The sequence below is a fragment of the Enhydra lutris genome, unplaced genomic scaffold, assembly GCF_002288905.1.
Source record: "Enhydra lutris kenyoni isolate GAN:26980312 unplaced genomic scaffold, ASM228890v2 scaffoldscaffold1, whole genome shotgun sequence".
Lineage (NCBI taxonomy): Eukaryota > Metazoa > Chordata > Mammalia > Carnivora > Mustelidae > Enhydra > Enhydra lutris.
In genome coordinates, this window is record NW_019154085.1 from 98,377,666 (window position 1) to 98,402,414 (window position 24,749).

The 24,749-nt window shown below is 40.7% G+C and overlaps 1 protein-coding gene across 1 annotated transcript in view; it reads left to right on the plus strand.

Moving 5' to 3' along the window:
- The window catches only part of LOC111140922 (NCK associated protein 5), a 784,669-nt gene extending 760,818 nt beyond the window's left edge, over positions 1–23,851 (plus strand). The window contains exons 15-17 of the mRNA XM_022493188.1: positions 17,373–17,687; positions 20,495–20,631; positions 23,621–23,851. Coding sequence (XP_022348896.1) covers positions 17,373–17,687; positions 20,495–20,631; positions 23,621–23,851 — 683 coding nt within the window. The remainder of the gene's footprint in view (positions 1–17,372; positions 17,688–20,494; positions 20,632–23,620) is intronic.
- The last annotated feature ends 898 nt before the right edge of the window (positions 23,852–24,749 follow it).

Sequence of the window (24,749 nt, forward strand, 5' to 3'; positions counted from 1 at the left end):
GGCTCCTTATTTTAAATGCCTTCACCCCTTGCTCCCAACTCTTCAAATTTAGGAAAACGAGTCTTCCTTGATGCCTCTTTCGTCTCTTTCCTCTGGTCTTGTGAGGAGAGAGACACGTGGTCTAAAGAATCAATAGCACATTCACTATGACTCATTGTGCAATGGTAACATATGTCTGTTGGAAGGCCGTGTTATGACAGTTGCCCTAGATGGTGCCAACATATATTCTTGATAACATCTTTTGAATTTTTATATATTGGCCTTGGGTCAAAATGATTGCATCTTCTCATCAGATTTTCTGTCAAGTCTTGTTTACTTTTCCTGAACACCAAAGAAAGGCCAAAAATATGTAAGATTCAGACTTAAAATCCAGAATCAGAGGTGCCAACCTAAATCTTGAGCTTTCATATCTTTCATACCGTTTTCCTAACTTTTCCGGAATCCAAATAATGTAGTGTAAGCAGCCCTGAACCCAGAAGCAGTATACCTAAGTTTCATTATAGTTTTGTCCCTTACTAATTAAGCAGATCGTTGCCTGGGTTTCTCTGTCTGTAAATTGGATATACTGGCTGCTGCCTTCCCCAACTCAGCACATGATTGTCAGGAAAATTGAAGGATCACATTCATGGCAGCACATCTTAGATGTAAGATGGGCCCGAGGTACAAGGGATTCCTTTTACCAGCATCTGCAGCTCTGCTAGGTACTAATGCCACAATCATCCACCAGCCAGTTCTCTTTCTCCATTTTGGTTGGAACTCTAGTTGAAACAATGCCTTGTGTAGCTAAGCAGATATTTGAGGGGGTTTTTTGTCATCTTTTTTTTTTTTTTTTAATCTTATTTCTCTCATCTTTTTAAGGGGGAAAAAAAAAGACCATGTTTATGACACTCTTGCATTAAAAGCCCCAAGGCCTTAACCTTCTCTTTGGATATGTTACAGAGAATGAATATAGCTGGTGAGAGCCAGAGGTCTGGGGGTATGGTTTGATAGTGTGTTGATGGTAGGTGTGGAAAAAGAATTTGAAAATGACAGTCTTTTTGAACATGATGTTATTTAGAAATGAGGTTGAAGAGGGAAAAGAGAAGAAAGTTTATATTACACTAAATAAGTTTTAAGGTTTATCAGACTGTGTATTTATTTTAAATGATAACCTATAAAGCCTCATTGGAAAGGAAGTCCTGGGAAAAAAACAAAAACAAAAACAGTACCTTCCTACTTGGTTATAAATGGCTTACTGGATTCCATAATGGGGTGGTTATTGACTTAGAAAAAAAAAAAAAAGATGATAGATACCACAAGCTCCAAGCTTGAAGATAAATATCTTCTCAGCAACATCTTAGAATTTGGTCTGAAGAGAAAAGAGGGGTATGGTCACAGTAGTTTTCCAAGCAGCAGAAAGCTGTTGACTTGGAGTGAGAAGACATGACTTTGAATCCTGGCTGCCTTATATGTCCGTGTTTCCTGAAAGACACAGGCTGCCTATTTGTGTTCTCATCTGTAAAGGGGAGATTACCACTGAGGCATAGTGTTGCCGTAAGATTCAATTGAAATAGTGACTAAGAAAAAATATAGCAGACATTATGGTTGGCTTCCCAATATTCATTTCCACATCAAGGATATGATGTTATTAGGACACTTACGGTAATTTTCCCTGCAAGCAATTGGCCCAGGAAGCTAGGCTCTAGGCCAGTCAATGAATGGCCGTCCTCAAGTGGCATGGATTGGTCCAGGAATAAGCTTGTGACCTCATTTGGCTAATTTTCAGTGGACAGAGTGGTTGCAGATAAAGAGAGATATCACATGAAGAGCCAACTTCTCTTTCCCTCTAATCTCGGGAGCATACAGCTCGTGAATATGGAGCTAACAGAGACAGCTCCTACAGACATGAAGCCAAAGCTGACACACAGGATATGCAGAGCATGACTCTGCCAAGCTGCAGGGGAGGGGATACAGAGGCCCTAGATCAAGGCAGTCCTGAAGCTTGCTCTACTCTGGACCATGAGCTAATGCATCCTTACTGTATAATGTGTGACTTCCCACCCGAAGCATCCTTATTGATTCAGAGTGCTGGCAAACTGAAGACAGAAGACAATATGAGAATATGTAACCATCAGCCCTGCAAGCTTTATAGTTTGTATAGGCTTTTCTCCAAATCTTGGCCCTCCTACTTGTAGCTATATGACCAAGGGCAACTTTATTTACCTTCTTAAATCTCCATTTCCTTGTATGTAAAATGTATCCACTGCCTATTTTATCATGGTCTGTTGCAAGTAGAGCATTTACCCTGTGGTAAGCATACAGCAAATGTTGTTATGCTACAGAAAGATGAAGTATGATGAAGGTCAAATGCATTTCCACAGGGCATGTCCATTTGGTGGCTCTGGTTCCTGTTTAAGACCCTCTTTGCAGAAGAGAGTTGGGCACATAGCCAGAGAATCCAGGGGTCTGTGCAACACTCCCCAAGCTAGAAAAGTACTGGCCTGTAGAGTCCCTGGCAGGCTCGCTGATACTGGGGATCTCCAACCTGACTGGGAGGCAGGTTAATGAGCCTGAGCTTTGCAGTCAGACCGGCACTATCAGGTGACTCTGTCTCCTCAGAGCTTTGCTTTCCTCCTCTGTTAAATGGGGATAATAGTTGCTACTAGCTGGGGTAGTTGAAAAGGATGAAGGAGAAAACAAAGCCCCTTGTGTGCTTCCTGATCTGGGATTAAGGAATAGCCCCAGTTGTGCTCCCTGGGGACTCCTGAAGACTCTTCCTTCCCAGCTTTACGTTCAGATCCTCTAAGGAAAATTCGAGGTTATACCTGGGGAAGGCCTGTTTCCTCTCTTCAGCCATGTTCCATCAGGATTGCACTTTTGGATTTCAGTAAATCTTTATTGGCCCGCTGGGCATGTAATACCTTAGAATCTAGTATATTGTAGTATAATTTACATACAACAAAATATACTCTTTCTAAGTATACTGTTCCATGAGTTTTGATTAATGTATATAGTTATCTAGTCACTAACACAATCAAGACATAGAATGTCTTCTGGATTCCCGGCTGGCTCAATCAGAAAACCATGTGACTGTTGATCTCAGGGTCATGAGTTTGAGCCCCATATTGACTATAGTGATTACTTACTTACATAAATAAATAAACACATTTAAAAAAAAAAGATATAGAACATTTTCATCACCCCAGAATATTCTCTTACACTCCTTTATGTGAAATCACTCATACCACTAGTCCCAGACAATCACTGATTTGTTTCTATCACTATAGGTTTGCCTTTGCTAGAATTTAATGTAAATGGAATCAAATCATATAGTATTTGGAGTCTGCCTCTTTTAATTAGTGTAAATTCTTTTGAGAAACATCCACATTATATGAGTTCTGTTTTTGTTTCTGTTTTTGTTGTTACCAAGTGGTATTTCATTGTATAAATATACCATAATCTGTTTCTCTCTTCACTAGCCGGTGAACATGTTGGTCATTTCTAGTTTGAGCTATTATGTACAAAGCTGGTCTTAATATTTGTGTGGAGTCTTTAGGTGGACATATGTACTCTTTTCTCTTGGGCAAGGGTGTTATTGCTGGATCACATGATGAGTGTATGTTTAACTTCACAAGAAACTACCAAACTGTTTTCCAAAGTAGTTTTACCATTCTGTGAGCCTATGACCAATGTAAGAGAGTTCATCAGCATTTATTATTGTGGGTCTTTTCAGTTTTAGCCATATTTATGGGAGTGTAGTGATATCTCACTGTGATTTTAATTTGCAGCCCCCTAATGACTGAAGATGTTGAACATCCTTTTCTATGTTTATCTGACATCCACATATCTTCTTTGGTGACACAAGCATTCAAAATTTTGCTCAACTTTGTACTGAACTTTTTGTTTTGTTATTATTGAGTTATAAGAGTTATTTTTATTATTTTTATTGTATTATGTATTATATATTAATCTATTATATTAATTATATAATACATAATAAATAATATATTGTTATATTGTCATTTATATTTATTATTATCATTTTTAAGATGTTATTTATTTATCTGACAAAGAGAGACACAGCAAGAGAGGGAACACAAGCAGGGAGCAGCAGAGGGAGAAGGAGAAGCAGGCTTCCTGCCAAGCAGGGAGCCCAATGTGGGGTTCAATCCCAGGACCCTGGGATCATGACCTGCGCCAAGGGCAGATGCTTAATGATTGAGCTACTCAGGCACCCCTATATTTATTATTATTATTAGATATACATTTGTTGTTTTTTTTACAGCTTGTTGCTTGCCTTCTAATTTTCTTTTAGTGCCATTGAAGAGGAAGGTTTTTTTTTATTTTAATCATCTAAGGTATCATTTTTTTTTTTGTGGTTTTTGCTTTTGAGCTCTATTTAAGAAACTGTTGCTTAATCAAAGGTCACAGAGGTAATCTGTGTTTTCTCGTAGACTTTTTACAATTTTAGTTGTTATGTTTAAGTCGGTGCATTAGTTATTGTATACAGTGTGAATAAAAGGGTGAGGTCTATTATTCTCGTTAGGAATATTCAGTGTTTCTAGTACCTTTTGTCCAAACATTATCTTTGCCCCATTAAATTACCTTGTCATTTTTGACAAGTGACAATATATGTGTGAGTCTATTTCTGGAATATCTGTTCTATTCCACTAAACTATATGCAAATCCTCATCCAATATCACATTCTCTTAATTATTATATAGTCAACTACAATTTAGGTAGTATCAGTCCTGACATTGTTTTACTTTTTAAAAAATGTTTGCACTTCCCAAATACTTGTAAAATCAGTTTGTTAATGTCTGTAAGAAAGACTGGTAGTGTTTTGATTAGGATTGCCTGGAATCTATAAGTCAACTTGGAGAAAATTGAATAATATTGAATCTTCTGATCCATGAATATATATAAAGTAGGTTTCTCATAGACAGCAATTAATTGCTTTTTTTTAATCAAATCTGACAAACTCAGACTACTAAGTGGCATGTTTAAGCCATTTATATTTAGTGTAATTATCTAAATAGTCGGGTTTAAAATCTACCATCTTAATATGTAACTTTCTACTTGTCTCCTCTGTACTTCATATTTTTGCCTTTTTTTTCCTGCCTTTTGAATTATTTTTTATGATTCCCCTTTATCTCCACTTCCAGAGTATTAGCTGTACTCTTTGGTGATTGATCTAATGTTTAATATAGTCTAATTGCCTCTTTAGCATTATCTATCTTAAATAATGTATCACAGATTACTTTCATATAACCTGTCCCATCCTTTATGCTATTGTTATATTTTATGTCTACATATGTTAGAAAGCTTGCAGTATGCTCTTGCATTTGCTTTGGTTATTTATTTTTTAAAAAGATTTAAAAATAGAAATATATTACATATTACAACCTATATTTACCATTTCTGGTACTCTTTACATCCAAATGTCTACCTGATATCCATTTTTTATCTGCCTGTGAAAATACACTTAATATTTCTTACACTAAAACTCCTCTGGGAATACATTCTCTCAGCTCTTTTTTTTTTTTTTTCTTTAAGATTTATTTATTTATTTGAGAGAGAAAAAGAGCATGAGCAGAGGTGGAGCAGAGAGTGAGAAACAGAATCCTCAAGTAGACTTCCCATTGTATGAGGAGCCTGTTGCCAAGCTTGGTCTCAGGCCCCTGAAAGCATGACCTAAGCTGGAATCAATAGTTGGCCACTTAACCAACTGAGCCACCTATGTACCACTCTGCTCTTGTTGGTTTTAAAAGTATTTCTTTTTTCTTTGATTTTTAAAATAATTGAGAAGTTGATTAATTGAAATTAATTTTATAAGGTTCATAGGTGTTTGTTTGTTTGTTTCCACTCAACACTTTAAAGATATTTATCTACTATCTTCTGGATTATGTAGTGCCTGACATAATGTCTGCTGTCAGTTTTATCATTGTTCTTCTATAAAGTATCTTTATTCTCAGTTGCTTTTAAGATTTGTTCTTATCATTGATGTTCAGCAACTTAATTATGATGTGCCTTGGTGAGTCTTCTCCATGTTGGTCCTGGTTGGAATTCAATGATTCTCTTAGAATTGGGGTTATAGTTTTTATCAAATATGGTACATTTTTGGTTATTCTGTCATGTAATTTTTCTTCTCTTTTTTTCATTCTGGGAGCTCCAGAAACACATACTATTTCATATTGACTCCAAGGTCACTAATGCTCTGTTTATTCCTTTAAGTCTTTTTTCTCTATATACTCTATTTTGATCATTTATGTCCTTATGTCTTCAAATTCACTATTTTTTCCTGCTATATTTGACATCTCTGCTGACCTGTTATCTGATATCACTGCTAATCTGTTCTTACTCCTATGTAGTGTATTTTTTCTATTTAAATAGATTTTTTTCCTGTCTATAATTTTCATTTGGGTATTTTTATTATTCTCATGTCTCTTAATGAAGTTCCAATTTTATTTTATATCTTTGTACATATTTATAATATCTACAGTATTTTTTTAAAGATTTTGTTTATTTGAGAGAGTGAGATCGAGAAAGAACATGAACTGGGGGAGAAGCAGATGGAGAGGGAGAGGCAGACTCCCTGCTGAGCAGGGAGCAGGGAGCAACTCAGTCCCAGGACCCTGAGATCATGACCTGAGCCAAAGGCTCAGACTGAGCCCCCTATCTACAGTATTTTAAGGTTCTTTGTTATAATTTTATTATCTCTCATTTCTTCTTCTGTTTCTATTGACTGGTTTTTCTCCTGAAGATGGATCATATTTTCCTGATTTTTGTATGCTTAGTTCTTTTTGAACAGAGATTATAAATTTTATGTTGTCGAGTACTGGATTTTAGTATTCCTATAAAATTTTTTAAACTTTGTTCTGGGGTGCTTTTAAGGTATATACAGATTAGTTTTATTTGTAAAAGTTTACTCTTAAGTTTTGTTCTGACAAGTCCAGGGAAGCCTTTATTCTAGGTATAACTTAGCCTCCTTACTGAGGTTTGACCTTTCTTAGAACTCTACCCTATAGTTCACATTTTAGAAAGCCTAGCCTCCCTGAATGGTGGAAACAAACTATTTTTAGCCTATGCGAGCTCAAGAAATTATTTAACTTAGTCCTTCATAGTACTTATTTCTCAGACACCATTAATTTTACCCCATGCATATTCAGATTAGTATATAGCCAAAAACTATAAGTATACCTCTGCTATTATCTTTTCTTTCCAATATACAGCCCTGTAAATTCTAGCAACCTTGATACTCATCTTACCCCACCCCACAAACACACATGCATATATTTATCTCTTCAATTCAATGGGATCTGCAGGCTCTGTGTTCCTTCTCTGTGTTGCAGTCTAGGAAATGTCATCAGAAGGGTGGCTGGGGAAATTGTAGGGCTCACCTCATTTGTTTCCCATGATTCTGAGGTCAAGTCCTATGCTGCCTACTGTCTAATATCTGAAAACAGTGTTTAACAACGTAAGTGTATTCCTGTTGCTGTTAATCCTTAATGGACAGAAGCAAAAATCTCTCTGTATTTTTACCTATACCCATATCCACTGGTCTGTTGGATTTCATTACTTCTTTATTATCTTCCTGTAAAGACAACCATGGAATATTGGTGAGTGGAGAGTAGCAGCTGAATTGGAAAGATAGGCTCACATCAACTTCAGCCTCCTCTTCACCCACATTTCAACTACAGTCACATAAAAGAAAAATAAATGATCCTTAAATATTCACTTAAAATAGATTACCTTATAATAATTAAAATTCTGAACCAAGCAAGTAAGGCATGTTAGAGTGACTATTAAAATAAAAAAAAGTTTAGGAATATGAAGACTTGGGCTTTCTTCCTTTCTGCATGTAATTTAAAAAATCATTGAGAATGATTAAATATAGAGAGAAATGGAGAAAAACACCTATGAACTTTAAATTTTTATCTTTCTGTAGGCTTTCATTAAATATCGATTACTGTGGTAACATGAACAAAATAAAATAATTTGTAATTTTAGAGCATGTAAAATTTTAATATAAAAAAGTTAGGGTAATAATATGTATGATGTATTATAAACGTCCCTAATAAATTTTTATCTGTTGCTAAATTGACACATCTGAAGCTCCCCATGCTTCTCTGTTTTTATACACTTCTTGCCAAATCAGGGTGTTTTGAATCTCTTCCTGCAGCACCTTACCCCCAATTTATTTTCTTTCCCCCCTTCCCTCAGTTGCTTTATCAAAGCTGATGTTATCCAGGGAGGTGAAATGGAGAGAAGAGGCAGTAGTCCATATGATCCAGAAAGCCTGATATGGAGTAGAAAAGATTTAGAGAGACAAAATTACTCGTAATAGTTATTTATGTCTATCAGATCACCAGATAATTGTAACTTACCACTTCCTTTTGGCAGGACAGATAGAGATGGAGTGGATACATGAGAGAAGATAGATCATTGCATAGATACAAGGATAACCTTTGGGGACAGACATGCTCTACTTTCTCTAAGGGGAAATAATGACTTGCTAATTTGGGAATGTAATCTGAGAATGTTGTAAGTCTGTGAACAGAGGAGAATCAGTAAACATCATTTGTTTAGATCTTTAACATGCCTTTCATAAACACCAGCCCAAAGTATTTGAAAAGAAGGTGCAAACAGATAGCTAAATGGTAATTAGATTGGGAGGAAAAGTTGAGAATAGAGTAATTTTGTCATGGATAGAGAATGAGCAAGGATAAGAGGAAACAAGGCAGAGAGATAAGTTGACATTTCTTCACATAGAAAAATGGTGATCATAGATCAGGCTGGAACCATTGTGATTCAACATTTTTATGGTACTCTAGGAAGTTTTGTTAATGAGAGTACAATGTTGTATTTTTTCTTGTTGTTTAAGTTGGAAAAATATCAAAGTAAAGAGGACAAGATGACATATGGATAGGAAAGTAGTCAAGGGGTAGTCATTGTTTTGGGGGGAGTTGGGAGAGATCCGTGTGTACGCTCATCATCAAGGACTTTGATCTAAAGTGACAACTCCCAAAATAGGATATAGGAGTCTGGGATCCAACTCTGTTCCTAGATCAGCTGACCAATTCAGAGAAGTGCTGGCTGTTAAACCATACTGGCCTCATGAGTCTACTCTTCCGTATCACTGTAAACACTGCCTGCAAGTCTGGGCACTGTTTTACACGACAAGCACAGTAACATAGCATGACATGAAGGAGTTATGTGAGGATCTCAAGATTTTTTAGTCCTGAGGGATAAGAGAATAGAGATCATTATTAACATTTATAAAATCGTGAAAGTTGCATAATGTATTGCAAAATTCTAGACCAAGAGCCATCCTCAGCCTTAGAAGTTGTTTCAGAATGTTTCAGCATTGACAGGAAGAAACACATCTTACAGCAAACTTTCCCCCCTCAGGGATTTTACCAGCTGGATATGTAAATAAATTCATGAAGTATTTCTATGAATTCGTGGTCTACGTGGGCATTTGACACGCATTTCTCACCTTTTCCAGTTTATATCCTTAAATCACATCGCAGCACAGTATTTTATGTGACTCTAGTGTTAGATGGAGAGTGTTTGTTCACCAGATACCAACCCTGCGTAAGGTGGCACATCTTTTATATTGGTTTAAGTAACTTGTCATTCATCTTTACAAAGGAAATTCATGGTCTGGTTTTTCCCTTTAATTTTTTGTCATGTTAATTCCCTATGATTTTCACATATTCATTCTGTGTGTGGCAGTGCACCAGACCCCCAATATCCAGATCTTCCTTTATATCAAAAAGAGCACAGGGGACTGGAAAACAAATTTACATTCTTCTCTACACTTTTCAAGTCTCAGAAAGCTTAAATCCACTTGGAATTCAAAGGCTGAGTATTCTCATGCATTCCAAAGCCATCAAATTGAATTTACTCTTCCAGAAGGTCATCTTAATGCCACAGCCAAAGGTACCCAGTAGTTGTGAATAAATAGCCAATATAGTCATTTTTGACTACTTTGAGAAAGCCATGGGATAAACTTAGAATGTATAACCTACATGTAATTGATGTGGCTTTGGCAACAGGCTTGTTTTTTTTTAGCTTGTTTCAGCCGTACAGATGAAGAGAAGGATGTGCAAATAAAGAGATCTGTTCTCCCATCTGTGGTTTAAGTTCCTGGTGCCAATACCACACATAGCTAAAAGATGTTTAGGAACCTGGAAAGAAGTCATACAAAGACTTATTTACATGACCACTTGCATTAGAAGAAAGCATGCCACTTCGTAATACGGCACGGCTACTAAACACCCATTCAAACACCCTTTCTGGCCGGTGAGTTGTATTGGGTCCTCCTTGCATTTTTTTGGCTGAAACTTGTAGATGTGATGAAAATGCTCAAAAAAAAAAAAAAAAAGTTTGGAGTTTAAAATTTTCTCTTTTCCTAGGATTTATTAGTGTTGAAGAGGAAAAAAATAATCTGTGATTACTAAAGTAGTTTGTTTGAACCTGTAAGAGTGAGCAGATCATGGCACAAGAACGAGTACAACTTTTTAGGATAGATGAGCTATACCTTTGCTAACTGAAAATCGTGGCTTACTAATATGCACGTGTACCTGAGAATGTAATAAGTCTGTGAGCAAAGGAACACCAGTCCACATCATTCATTTAGGCTTTTTAAAAAAGCTTCTCAGGGTGCCAGCTCCAAAATGGATTTCTTGAGAGAACAGACTCCATCTTTTCTATGCATGAGGCAGCTTGCCACCAACTCCAAGTACTTGGCTCCGTATTCACAACTGCTTATTGATGTTGACAATCAGCTCACCTCCAAAGAAATGGTTGCCAAAAGGTAATTGCTTAGGAAATAACCACAAGGTCGTTGTTCAGTAAGACAGACCCAGGTGCTGCAGCAGAATACTAACCGTGCCGATAGATGTTTGGTTTATGTTGGTTTCCATGCCATTCTATGTTCGGGGCCTTCACCTTTCCCTGACGACCACTTGTGAAAACTTATGGAGCCCCTGCTTTGTCACGAGCACTGTGCCAGGCTCACTACAGATGAGCTGTCATTGTGCACGCTTAGACTATTTTTCAAACCCTGTTGTCACACAGCTAGCAGGTAGCCGCATGGGTCTTCAAGCCTTGTCTTTCTGGCTCCGATGGCTGTTTTTTCACTTCCTTCTTCTGAATACTCAAGTAACTTGGAACTCAAGTCAGGTTTTCTCAAGCCTCTCCTATCCAATAATCTCTTTGGACAAATACATTAACCCTACCAGGAGTCTGGGTTTACAAATTCAAGCGATCACAGATTTGCGCGATAGGATCTGTGAGGAAAAGTTTGAGACATGCAGAAGAGAAGGCTGAGGGGAAAATAAGCAGCATTTTCCAAACACTCAAAAATCATTGCTAATTCAGATTCCACCAGCATGGAAATGTGTATTAACTGAAACAGTGCTGGAAATCAACTTTTCCCTTTGCAGCTATTTTTAAAGATAACAGTACCATGTGAAGAAATAATATAAAACAAGTTTGGAACAATCCACTTGAGAGAACAAATTGTTTTAAAAGAGAGAAACTCACTGCTTTGTGTAAACCCATGTAAGATGTTACCAAATAATCTCATCTACTCACTACAGATGGTCCCAGGGAACTGGACTCCGTAAGAGCTTAGTTCTTCTACTACTATGGGCACTGATGTTCAGTGGGGATGCCAGCACTCAGCACGACATCACGACGTCGAGAATCCCTGAGGATGAGGGCCAGGGTGATGGTGCCACTCTGGCAACAGCGGCTGCTTCTTCTTCTTCTTCTTCTTCTTCTTCTTCTTCTTCTTCTCCTTCTCCTTCTCCTCTTTCTCCTTCTCCTTCTTCTTCTTCCTCTTCTTCCTCTTCTTCCTCTTCTTCTTCTTCTTCTTCTTCTTCTTCTTTTTCTTCTTCTTCTTCTTCTTCTTCTTCTTCTTCTAGACTTGAGACCTTCCGGCCAGTGATGGTTTGCAGGAAGCGGCTGGGCAGGGAGAATGAGACAGACACCAAAACCCCATTCTAGGAGCTGTCCTCGTCTTGGTCACAGACCCTTGCTCTAAGGGCTTGGAAGTATTAAGAAATTGGCCTTTAAAATATTTAATAATTCTGAATGATCTTATCCCTCTGGCTATCTGAATTAATGAAGTCTGACGTCTGTAAAAAATAGCTCTACAGAAGAAGGAAGTCAGCTCTTTTCTTTTGTTGCCAGAGTCAGAACAAAAGGCAGCAGATTGGGGTTTCAAAAGGAAAGCATCATATTCACTTTAATTTCAGGAAGCATTTTCTAAAGACTAGAGCTGTTTTTTCTCCACCTGTGCTTTTCATTACACATGGTGAGAACTGACTATGTGTCAGGCACCATGCTGATCCCTGGTGATGGAGAGTAAATCAGTTACTCAATCAGCCCAGAGTTATTATCAGCTCTCTCAGCACATAATCACTGTATTGTTGAAAAAAGACAATATAGAATCAGGAATGGACTTATATGACAATGTTGAGGAGATAAATAAAATCCATTCTGCCCCCAGGATGCCTATAGTCTAATAACATTTGTTTAGAGAATTGTGCTCTTTTCTGAATGACAGTCATGTGCCTGTTCCAGGCATCATACTATGTTTATTAGGTGCTCTGTTTCTAGTCCTCAAAGCACCCCCATGATGAAAGCTATATGATCTAATTTTCAGATGAGGAAACTAAAAGCACCTGCCAGGATTCCTGGTGCAGGGAACATAAGGTGCTGATTCTCACTGGTGAATTGAGTGAGGATTTTATACTCTGCACCCTAAGTTAAGAGTAGACATATCCCCACTGGAAATGTTTCTCCAGAACTCCTTCCTCCACCATCCCATGTAGAACCTCACCCTTTTGGCTACTCACCCCACACCTGGGCTGCTCGTCTCCCTCTTAGGCACAGTAACTTCAAGCTTCAATGCCAGAAATGCTTCCCAATTCAAGCATTCTGAGATTTTTCCCAAAAAAAGGAGGGCCTAGAAATTTCTGTATCAGCTGCTAAGAGACCATAAAGATGTCCATCTCCTTGCCTGCTGGAGATCTGCAAAGTGATGCATTTGAGGTTTGAGTAAAAGATCCTGAGTCCGTCCCACAAGTAAGAGATTCTCTGCCATTCTCTTGCTGATGCCCTGAATGGATCCCAGGGGTGCTGAGAAGTGGAGCCATCAGCTCTCAAGTAGCCAGTATTTTCCTCAGTGAGCTATATATTTTCTATGTGTGCCATGACTTTAAGAGATCTGGGAAGCACCACTCTGAGTCATCCCATGAAACGTCTAGGGCTTGTCAGTGCCAATAAGTGAGAGAACTTAACTTTGAGAGAGTGAGTGAGAGAGAGAAGGCAAATGGGACAATGAGAAGTAGGTAGGAGGACTGACCAGGGTCAGAGATGTGATCGATGACCTTGGAAGAATGAAACCTGCTAGTCCATCCAGAGACCCAACCCTTGAACTCATTGGAAAGGCCCTGTTGGCAGCTGTTCTCACACCCACAAACGTGAACTTATACTTGTCAAGATCTAGACTGTCAGCTCATTCAGATGCAAGGTCAGCTTGCTACTTTGAACTCTGTTCCAATCACAGCCATTTAATTACTTTGTGGATTCTTATAATTCTCCAAGGGGAGACAACAAGCTGGCTTCAAAAGTACAGTACCTAAAATTAAAAAAAAAAAAAAAAAAGTACAGTACCTAACATTTTTTTCAGGTTACAGTATTTTTACGAACTGTGAGAAACTTACAGCACCTTAAAGAAACTACATAAAGAAGGTGTCAGCATTTTCAATATAAACTCCATTTCCAAAGGTTTATGCATTCTGGAGAAATTTGCCTGAGGGTGAAACTTGGCATATAGGGCCCGAGTCCCGGACTGTCTACATCTCATTTCATAGGTACTTACAAATGAGTTCTTCAAAGTCACTACATTTGGCACCTGTAATTTTTAGAAATAAAAAATGACTTTAATAGCAGGTGGTTTGTGAGTTTAGTGTCAAACACACAGTTCTCAGAGAATCTGAGAATCTGAGAACTCAGGAATACCAGAAGTCCTGTTTTACAGATTCTGGTATGATAATATTAGAAAAGGAAAGGAGGGAAGGAAAATAATTTAAGGGGACAGACACCGGAAAATGTTGGCATTTTCAGAAGGGTATCCCGTACCTAGCCTGCCTTCATCATTTTTCCTACCCCAGACCTCTCCTTGCCCTATTCCCTGTCTTGCTTCATAGACCAAGCCAGCACATACAGGGCTTTGGGGGCTGGGGCTTTCTCCCCAGAAAAATCACTGAAAAGGCAGCCAAGGATCTCATTCTGCTTTTTTGAGTCTTCATTGGAGGGAACTGGATTCAGTGCTCTCTGAGCCATCAAATACTTGGGGTCGGGGGGAGGACGCGTTTTTAGGCAAAGCCGGAAAAACTGCCCTTGGAGGCAATGCCTGTTGCCTAATCCAGAGAGCTGCGATTAATGCCAGAGAAACCTTGGCATGGACATCTATGGATACAACTGAAGAAGGCAGAGGGAAGCATTACTGAGCAATCATGGTCCTCAGAAAACATGCCCATCAGGATGTGCAGGCACCCTGCATGGGGCAGCAGCCATGTAAATACAGCGAAAGTTAAGAGTAGACTCACACCTTGGGATGGGGAACATAGGAGCCAGCTAGATTTCAGGAGTCTGCTCTGATACCAGAGGAGAAGCTGAGCACCTTGCCTAGGGAGCGGCGGGTGGGGGAGGTGGGAGGGGGGGATCCTGTGAGCTTTGTGCTCACAACGTGGCCTCAGTGGCTCATAACTGAGTGGAGCCCCCTTCTGGATTTATCTGTGCTTTGGGGAAGAAGGATCAAGACAGCTTGATGGTTGAAAGCCGGATCTTTGTAGTTTCACCTGACTGGATTCAAATCCAAGCTCTTTCTCTATAGTGCATGACCTTGGGCAAGTTACTTAACCCTTTGGGGCTAGGATTCCTCACTTGTGGATAGTGATGATAGTTCTTACCTTATAAGGTCGCAAAAGTGATGACATGATGCCAAAAAGGAGCGAGGTCCTAACGGCTGAAGTAAGCAGACAGACTTAATGATTCGTGTCCACAAAAGGGAAAGATCTCCCGTGTCTCATCCTGCCAAGCACGCTTTGGGTTGGGGCTACGAAATCCGGAAGGGGCTGGGAGTAAGTTACCATGGGAGGCAGCCCGGGGCACGTGGGGACTAACACAGCTCAGCTGTGACAGCCTGTGAGTCCGCTTCGAGTTGCCCAGCCCTGGGTCGGTTCTGAGGAAGACCCACTTGCTTGTGTGAGACCGAAGAAGTTCAGCCTCTTCGAATTGCTCCAAGTACAACACAGGGACATGCTAACTCTGAGGGTTTTTTTATTTCTAGGCAAAAAGGAAGAAAAGACCTTGAGTTCTGAATAGCAGGGTCTTTCCTTTCGAACTCATCTGGCAATGCCTCCCCAGGCAAACAGCTGCTCCTTTCTCAAAAAGGCCCTTCGTAACAATCAGGCCCCCTTCACTGAGGAGGAAATGAATAGAGAAGACAATGAACAATCTTTGAAGCTGGTTGAGAGTAAAGCTGGCCAGGTGGAGGCCTTGAAATGAATGGGGCTAAGGCTTAGCCCTACTGATTATGAAAAGGAAAAGCCCGCCCCTGGCTGTCGCCATATGAATCTGTGCTCCGGCAGTCCCTGACCAGTGTCTGAGGTCCCATGGTGTATGAGGCTGCTCAGTGAGAGAGGGTATCTTCATCTTCCCAATAAACACCTCTTTGAAAACAGAAGCTTCTTCTTTGATAGGGACTTTGTCTCCTGAGTGCCTCCAAAACCAGCACCAAACCTACTAAAACCTGTAACAGGTCTATCCACAGCCCTACCCCCCACCCCACCCCCTTTTTTTAACCTTAGTGTTAGGAAAATCCCAGAATTGTACTATTCACTTGCAGCAAAGAGGTTTTGAGGAAGAGGGTAGGGAATGGACAGGTTCTGGAATTCTGGTACTAATTGCCCATGGGATTGTGTACCAAATGGGATTGTGTAAAGAAGGCACTTATGGATAAACTATCCACCTACCAGGTACCAGCTAATATCTGATAAATAAGTTAAACATTTTGCATATGTCATTCTTCATTATTTAACTCTTTCAGCTATCTTTCACAGGATGTTCCATAGCATTCTAAATTCTAGAGATTGGATGGCGAAGAGATTTGTATCCTCACAGCTGCCTCAAGGAATCTGAGAGCTCCAGAGCTTAAGAATCCTGTGTCGGGGTCCGTACAGTAGTTATTGGCAGTTCCCACTTTGGAAGATGTTCCATAAAAGCACCACTAAAATGTTAGCTGTTGAGCATCTCGATGCAAAGAGTATGCCATATTCTGTTATATCTGCCACCATGCCCAATAGGGTACTAAGTATTTCTTAGTCTTAGAACTGTAAGATGCCGATACAAACTTTTATTAAGGATATTTTATTCTAGGACTATCATATAAATAGGAGACTTTGGGAGTGATGAGCAGAACTAGGAAGTTGTCTCATTGGCTTGGATCAACCATTTCAGAAATCAAACATGCAATCATTTTTGCCAATATTGTATTTCTGCCTGTATATAAAATTTCTTAAAGATGAGACACATCAGAAAATGTTACACACATGCAGTGAAATCAACTTGATTCATTTTAGGGAATAATAGTTTCAGGGATCTCTGGTAGTGACAAGAAATCCAACAGGTACTGATGGGTTGTGTCACTGGGTGAAGTAAGGGGGAAAGACAGGCAGTGGCTCTGTAGTCTTCTCAATAAATTGACTTCAAATGGCAGTTGGGTCAGAGGAAGACCATGTGATACAGTGGTAATATCATAGGTAAGGTACCTTTTGGAATGACCTTTAGAGCATGTGCACTACTTGCCCTCACAGTTAAATTGAGAGGCCAGACACTTAGTTAACTGTCAGGTGGACGATAATTCATGTAAGAGATGCATAATTACCTTTGTTAGGACATCACTTCAATGTGTTATGTGTGCTCATTACTCATCATATTTTGGTTAATAAATTTCACCTAATTTGTTGAAGTCATATGATTTCCAATTGAAATAAAGGTGACCAAAAATCATTTTTGGTCTCTAATGATTTTTTTTTTCTGTGATAACTCTAGTGAGCCATCCAGGGTGTAAGTACATGTGAGTCTTAATGCCAGTAATGGCTGCTGTCTTCCCTCATGTTATGTGAAGGGAATATTTCCATGTTCAACCGAATGTCGGTGTGATGCCACTCACTTCAAACTTACTACACCATTAGAATTATTTCTTCCTTTTAGATATCCCCGTTCCTCCAGATCAGAGACTAATGCTCACTATCCTTTTATCCTTGTATGTGAGCCTTCTCTAATCCTCATTATGTTATTCTGTCTAGAATCCAACTGCCTGATGAGGACGCTGGACAGTGGGATTGGAACCTTCCCACTCCCAGACTCGGGAAATCGCTCCACAGGGCGGTACCTGTGCCACCCAGACTTCCCAGAGGACACCGAGCCCATCCTCTCTCTCCAGCCAGCACTCTGTGCCGCTTCTTCCATCAGAGCTCAGACCCTTGAACGAGAAGTGCCTTCCTCTGCAGACAGCCAGGCCTCTGCAGATAATGCCATTGTTCATTCCACATCTGACCCCATCATGACCACCAGGGCCATACGGCCTCTTGAGAGTCGCCTCCCCAAACCAGCTTCCTCAGGTAAACCACCTTCGACCTTCCAAATCAGATTGTTTCCACACCAAAATAATGCACTTGCTGACAAAAAATGGAAAACAGGCAGCAGGAAAGGTTTCCACCAGGAGGTCAGTCAGTGACCTCTACGCAATGGGAATGTGGGCAAGTGAAAACCTCTGTAGGTCCTCAAACAAAAAGTAAAAGGACACGTGTTAAACATTATGGGCTCTTGTATTACAGCACGGTATATACACACATGGAAAGGAAACAAGCACCTAAGCATAGGTATATGGAAATATAAACTGATGGGAAAACAAACAAACAAACAAACAAAAAAACAAAGGCCCACACAACATACACATAGGATTTTCTCTTTTAAAACCTAACTCTGAATATAGACCAGTTTAGGCCCGAGACATAAATTTAGCAGAATTGTTGTTTGCCCTCTAACCAGAAATGTATGTCTTCTGACATATTCCTGTCCTGCTCAAATATATTTATATGTTGATCTATAAAAAACTTAGTTTGATATATCAGGGGTAGATTGTGCATTAAGTGCAATAGAGTGGAAGGAGCCTCACCCCTGAGAGGCACCCCCCCCCCTTCGTCATGGTCAATTGAAACAAGCTTCCATGATTCAAGATAGGACCAGGCTAAGGGTCAGAGTTTTTTCATTGTTCCCTCAGGATTAAAAATATTTATTGCAGTGCAGGATGACACTAAATAATTTTTAACTTGCATGGCTTACGTTGCATTTATGATATGCATAAGCATCTGAACTAGAACTCTAAAGACTCTCTTTTATGATTTGATGACTAGAAAGGAGCCACAAGTAGAAATTATCCTGTCAGCTTTTGAGAAATTAGAAAAGAAGACTTTTAATTAAATATCTTTGAATAAATGTGATTGAGCTATTCTCATGGCTGAGTTCTTCATACAATACCAACTACCATGAATGTTTCATCACAAACTTCGGCTCATTCCGAGCCAAGGCTACATTTCGGAGGGCTGCAATGCATATTATTTTTTAAATAAACGCATTGTTAATTAATGACACAGCCTCTAGAGATTCAGGGGCGAAATCTTAGTTATAGATTATGTGCTCCATGCTTGAATAGTCACATGTGTGACCTCAATTCAGCGGCGGGCTGCCGAGTAGACTTCATGATTAAACACTGTCATTATAACAAACTGAATAGAAACCACAAGCCTTGAATTGCTTCATAAGAAGGGGATTGGAAGGAGATTGTTCTGATCTTGCTGCTAATACTCACCGTGATGGTTTTTGGAGGTTTGTGTCTTAATTAAATTGTCATGAAGGGTTGTAAAAAAAAGAAGAAGAAGAAGAGGAAGAAGAAGAGAAGAAGAAAAAAAGTATACACAGAGAGCGAGGTTAACAGAGCCATAGGGTATTACTGGGGTCCCCACCCCGCAGCTGCCTGTCTACCAAATGATAGCGTCACTGTGGTCCAGACGCGGGCCCGCCTTTCCAAGGCTGCTCTTTTCTCTGTGGCCATGGGCGACTCACTTGAAAAATCAGGGAATGGAGGACTGGCTGGAACAAAAGGAAAGTGAGGTTATTCCCGCTGAGAGGAGTCCCTTCCTGTCTCATGCGTGCCTTTCACTTTCCCGCATAACGGAAAATAGAAGTAACTGTACAAGTCTCACAGTGCTGACGAAAATACAGTGACTTCGCTTCTCCTCAGGAGCAAAATGCTGTGGAGAGGCTGTCTCACAGCTCGTCCTGTTGGTAATCACTGAGGATGGAGCATAATAACAGCAGTTCTCCTTTTGGGCCTGAGGAGAGAATTCACTCTGCAGGTTAATCTACTATTAAGGGTAATGGGGGAACTTTCTTTAATCATTCCCTGCTAATGACACCCTCGCTACTCAAAGTGGGATGCATAGGCTAGCAGCATCAGGATCGCCCCCGGAGCTTTCCGGAAATGCGAAATCTCAGACCGGCACTCTAGACCTCATCCAGACACTGCAATTTAACAAAAGCTCAGCTGAAGTGTAGGCACGTAAAAGCTCGAGAGTCCTGCCCCGCGAGGTCTTTAAGAGCAGAGTTGCCCAGGGCACATTCCGAGCGCACTGGGAATGACCGTCATGGGTATTCTAGGAAAATAAGGGTTCCCTGCTCAAGTATGTTTGAGAAGGGCTGCTGCTGCTGCTGCTGCTGCTGCTGCTTCATCATCATCGTTGTCGTCTTCTTCTTCTTCTTCTTTCCCTTTATTATCAGAGGTTAAGCTCACAAGAAGCATGGGGGAAAGGTCTGCTTTTGAAATCAGACAACCTAACATTCTCAGAATATACTTATACTCTAAATAGGAATCCTTTAAAAAAAAATCTGAAAAGACTTTTATCTCTAAATTTATAGTAGTATCTTCAATATAGGACATATTATTTAGGGCTTCTAGTTCAAGTCGTTTCTTTGGACATCATGACAATTTTTCAATAGTGGAATGGAGGCTCTGAGAAGTGCTCCCAAAAGGAAACCTGTTTATTATTTGATAATCAACACTATTTGAGGAGGAATGGGTGTTTCTCAAAGGGTTTGCCCGCTGACCCCTTCATAATATGAAAAGTCTGTCAGCGTTTTGTGGAAAAGTTTGCCTTCAGCTCTCCAAGATGGACATCCTCGATAGATACCCCTAGCTATGCAGTGTGGATGTTTTGGTTAACACAGACTTACAGAATGTTGAGATACCCAGCTCTGACTGTATTTGGACCTTTTTTATTAATGCTGAATGTCTCCCTCACTTCCCTCCCTAAACTTGTAAAGAATTGAAGGAAGCAGATTGTGATTTCATGTATATTTTCTCATTTAGGAAAAATCAATTCCCAAAAGCAGAATGAAGCAGAGCCAAGGCCTCAGACCTGCTCGTCATTTGAATATGCTGAAAACACCATTACAAGTGAGCAGCTTCCAGACTGGGGGGGTGAAGGCCCCATGGCTGAGACCCAGGTAAGGGAGTGGGACGGGCTGATGGGAGGGCACCCTCCGCCTGTTGCCCTGATGGTGAAAAATGACTTCCTTAAATCCTTTAACGACAGATTGAATTTTTGGATCAAATTTGTCATTGGCTCAGTGAATAAAAACTAAGGCCCGAGGCTCACCTTCTTCCTTGCATTGTTAAGGAACACCATGGTCTGTTGGGAGGAATTGAAATGCTTCCACAGATCTGCCCCTAGGTTCTTGAGGCATGGAAGCTCTGCCCAGATTAGATGTTACACAATGGGTACTCACTTTCCCAAGCCATGAGAGCACCATTGAGAATGATATAATGACACTTTTTCATGACCTTATCCTTACTTTAACCTTTACCTCGTTCCTGTGAGACAGGTAAAGGAGGTATATATCCCAGAGTAGTCAAATGACTTGCCAGTGTCAATGAGACCTGTGTCTCTTCAGCCTCTACCATTTTTGCTGGGAGATCTTCCTCCACCCTGAGATGGCACACATAGGCCTCCTGATGTGTGATTGGACCTAGGAAGTTGCTCAGAGCTCAGGGTTATTTCTATCACCCATCAGGGTTACTTGGTATTCCCTTCTGTGCTTCCTCCTCTTTACCCCTTCCAGTTGGTTATGTGGGCCATATTCACCTTGTTCACTATTTCTCAACTTGTCCTGGGTTGGCCCCCCTTCAGGCTCTTTGTTGGTACCTGGCAGTGAGAAGGGTGGGAAGAAGAACATATGGATCAATTAACAGAGCTTCCCCGCCCTTCCTTAACTCTTCTCACTCCTGCTGCCTTTGTCTCTTCCAGTCCTGGCATTAGGAGCCCCCATTGCTCTTTCTAGTACAGTTTCTTTCAACTATGAAGAAAAATACCCAGATCAGCCCACATCTGGGGTCCCCCACAACCAGTGGGGCTGAACCTTCTTTCAGCCTTTAGCACCTCAGTATGGACTCATGGACAAGTAGGGAAAGAAATTCTCGGGGCCCATAGCCTCAATTTACAGCAGAGAACACAACTCCAGAGAGATGCTAGACCATATTCAGGGTCCGTACTCAGGAGTCAGGACTAGAACTTGGCCCTCCCCCTCAGACTAGAATTCCATGTCTGACACTCAGAATGGCAGGCTCTACAAGGCAGGAACCTAGGAGGCAAAAGAGTAAAACAGTGTAGTCTATAATGCTTTAATTTAGACATAAAAATGTTAAAGCAGTGGTTCCCAAACATGAGTGGGCATCAGAAGCACACGGAGGGCTCCACATCCATTCACGCCATGTCCGACTTGGTACTGATGAGTTGAAGTCGAAATATTTCTAACAAATTCCCAGGTGATGCCGATACTGCTGGGCCATGGAAAATACTTTGAGAAGCCCTGTTCTAAGAACTCTGTGCTCGCTTTGGGAACCAGAGAGTTGAGAAAACCCTAAAGACACCCAGAGTCAGTGGGGGAAATTGTTCAAAAACAACAGGTAGTGACAATGGCAAAGGGGTTCAGGCAAATCCAAGAAAGTAAAAATAATAATAATAACAAAAACAACAGCAACAACTGAATGCGGGCCAGGTGAGAGCCTTCCTGCTACATGTGATGGCAGGACACTCCTCACCCAACATACCTGCCCAGCAGCACAGACACCTCTCTGGGGTTCTCTCCCTCATCACCCTGCCCACTTCTGCCCACTGGAAAGTTCATTCTGATTTGAGAGAGTCACTGCTGTGAATTGGAACTTAGAAGCCTGCTTTGCTGACTGCCAGGGGGAGAAAGTTGGAAGCAAGAGTTAGCTTACAATTCTAGCACCCAGCACAGTTCCATTAGGGTTTGTTGAATGGAGGGATGAAGAGATTCATCTCATCCCTCACTTACTGCAGAAAGTGTTACTGGGGCCGTACTGGAACTCTAAGATGTGGGGCTCCCCTAGCACCCCAGCCTAGAGACTTGTCATCCTTCATGGACATCATCGTTGGTGGACTATCAGTATCCCGCATATTGAACCCCGTACCTCCAGAGCCTCTCCCTCCTCCTAGCAGAGAATAGGCACTTGATAAACATCTGTTGAATGGGTGAATGAATGAGTCAATGAAAAAAGGAACAAAGGAATGAGTAGCTGCTTGTACTTACAACTCCAGATGAGGGGATTTACATCCCAAAGTGTGTTTTTATGATTTCCAACCGAATGACACCCTCCCAAACAGACTTTAGAAACTTTAAAAGACTTGAACTGTCTGAGATGGGTGTGGAATAACAGGTTCTAACAGGGCAGCCTGCAGACCTGAAAGACATTCTTTTATAATTCTGTACACCAAACTGCAATCCCAGATCTAGTATTTTGGTTCTGTGCACAAAGGGAGATACTGTTTATACAGCATCGACCACCTGAGAGAGCCTTATCGCCACACCAGTGACAACTCAAGGGTTAGGCTGTGTGTACCTGCGAGCAAGAGCGGAGACTGAGTCCTTCAACCCGTCAACCTCCAGTGGATGTGAGGAGTATATAGGGTTAGCAGTAGCGTACTTTCCTAAAGGCTCCTGTCCTTTCAAGGGATAGAAGGAAATCATAAATTAGGCAAGCATTCATTCTTTTGTTCTCAAGGTTGATTTTTTTTCCCATACCCTCTGATACTTGAAAGCCAGTGATGAGATCAGTTAAGCAAATAAGCCATTAGGCTTGGAACAGCAGCTCATAATAGGCACTTGAGAAAAATAAGACCCCCTAAAGAAGTAAGTGTACAAAATGCAGAGCGGGTAACTGTGAGGACTTTCCTGGGCCTGAGACTACGGCAGAGTGGTCAATGGCTTCGTTATCGCAGCCCTGCTCCTGCAGCTCCAGTAAGTGAGACAGACAGGAGAAGCAGAGCTGTTCTGGGGGTGGGGCAGGGGAATGGAATTCTGCGCGCACGGTGACCGCGTCACAGCCCATCTGAACCGTGTCCCATCCTCGCAGGATCTTCTGCCGCATTCGACTTGCGTGAATAATCTTAACGGTCTCGTATTACTTATTTAGGACAAGGGACCCAGAATGTGTGCGTACTCTGCCAGTGCTGGCAGTGCTAGTGACAGTGACCTGGACTATGGAGATAATGGTTTTGGAGCTGGAAGGGGCAAATTAGTGAAAGCAATGAAGAGCGCCACCCAAGGTAACTTGCGGGAGCACCGGGTCTTCCGGGGCAACTCTCTCTCCCGGAAGCCGCTGATTGCGCCTTTCGCTGTACTCTGCCTCCGCCCCTACCCTTGATTTTACATCTGAGCCCCACGTCTCTCCTGAGATCTAATTTTCTGGTATGTTCAGAAGATTGTCTATGTGCATCCGTTTGTTTTCTGGTATAATCTTCATGACATTTCAGTGCAGTCTGTAAGGATTTTATTTCCAAATCTGGCATCTCCCAAAAAGTCTCCAGTTGAGTTATCTGAGTAATGAAGGAACGACTAGAAAGATAACTTTGTTCTTAATTACATCCTCTGGTGAGTTAAATTGTCCAGTGAGCCATGGATGGAGTCTTCGAGGCTTTTTGCTAATATCGTGCTGTGTAGCTCTGCACCTGTGAGCTGGGCTGTTATGAACAGGTCTGTTTATGAAGTTCAAACTCGCTCACTGTATTTTCTTTTTGAATCAGAATTGGCAGCAGAAGAATTTAAAAATGTGTATATTCAGATGGCTTTTCCTTACAGCTATAGGAGGACAGATGAACCCCTAATTCAGAGTGGGATCTGGGGTCCACTTTCCTTCTTATCTACACTGGATTGTCAGAAATATTTCAGTGATGCAGTGGAGAATCATTTTGTTCATGCTCATCAGCTTTTTTTCAAATACTAATTTAGCAATTATATGATGAAAACATGATTTTGTTGTTTGTTTTTTAAACAAGACTGATAAATTGCTTTAGGGAAATCCTAGCAACCATGTGTGTTTACAGTTTTCCAAGAGTCTTTGCATTGGGACATATGGGAGTAAGAATAGCCATTAGCCCGAGCCTCCACCTGGTTCCTTGCTTCCTACAAGTTATCAGAGAAGCAGGACCAATGGTAAAATGATACAAAGGCTTACCAAGAAAAAAGTGATAAATACCCCTGGCTTTGCGGTTAGATTGGTGTCCATATTGGCTCTCTGTCTGGTTGTGGCAAAGAAGGTGGAA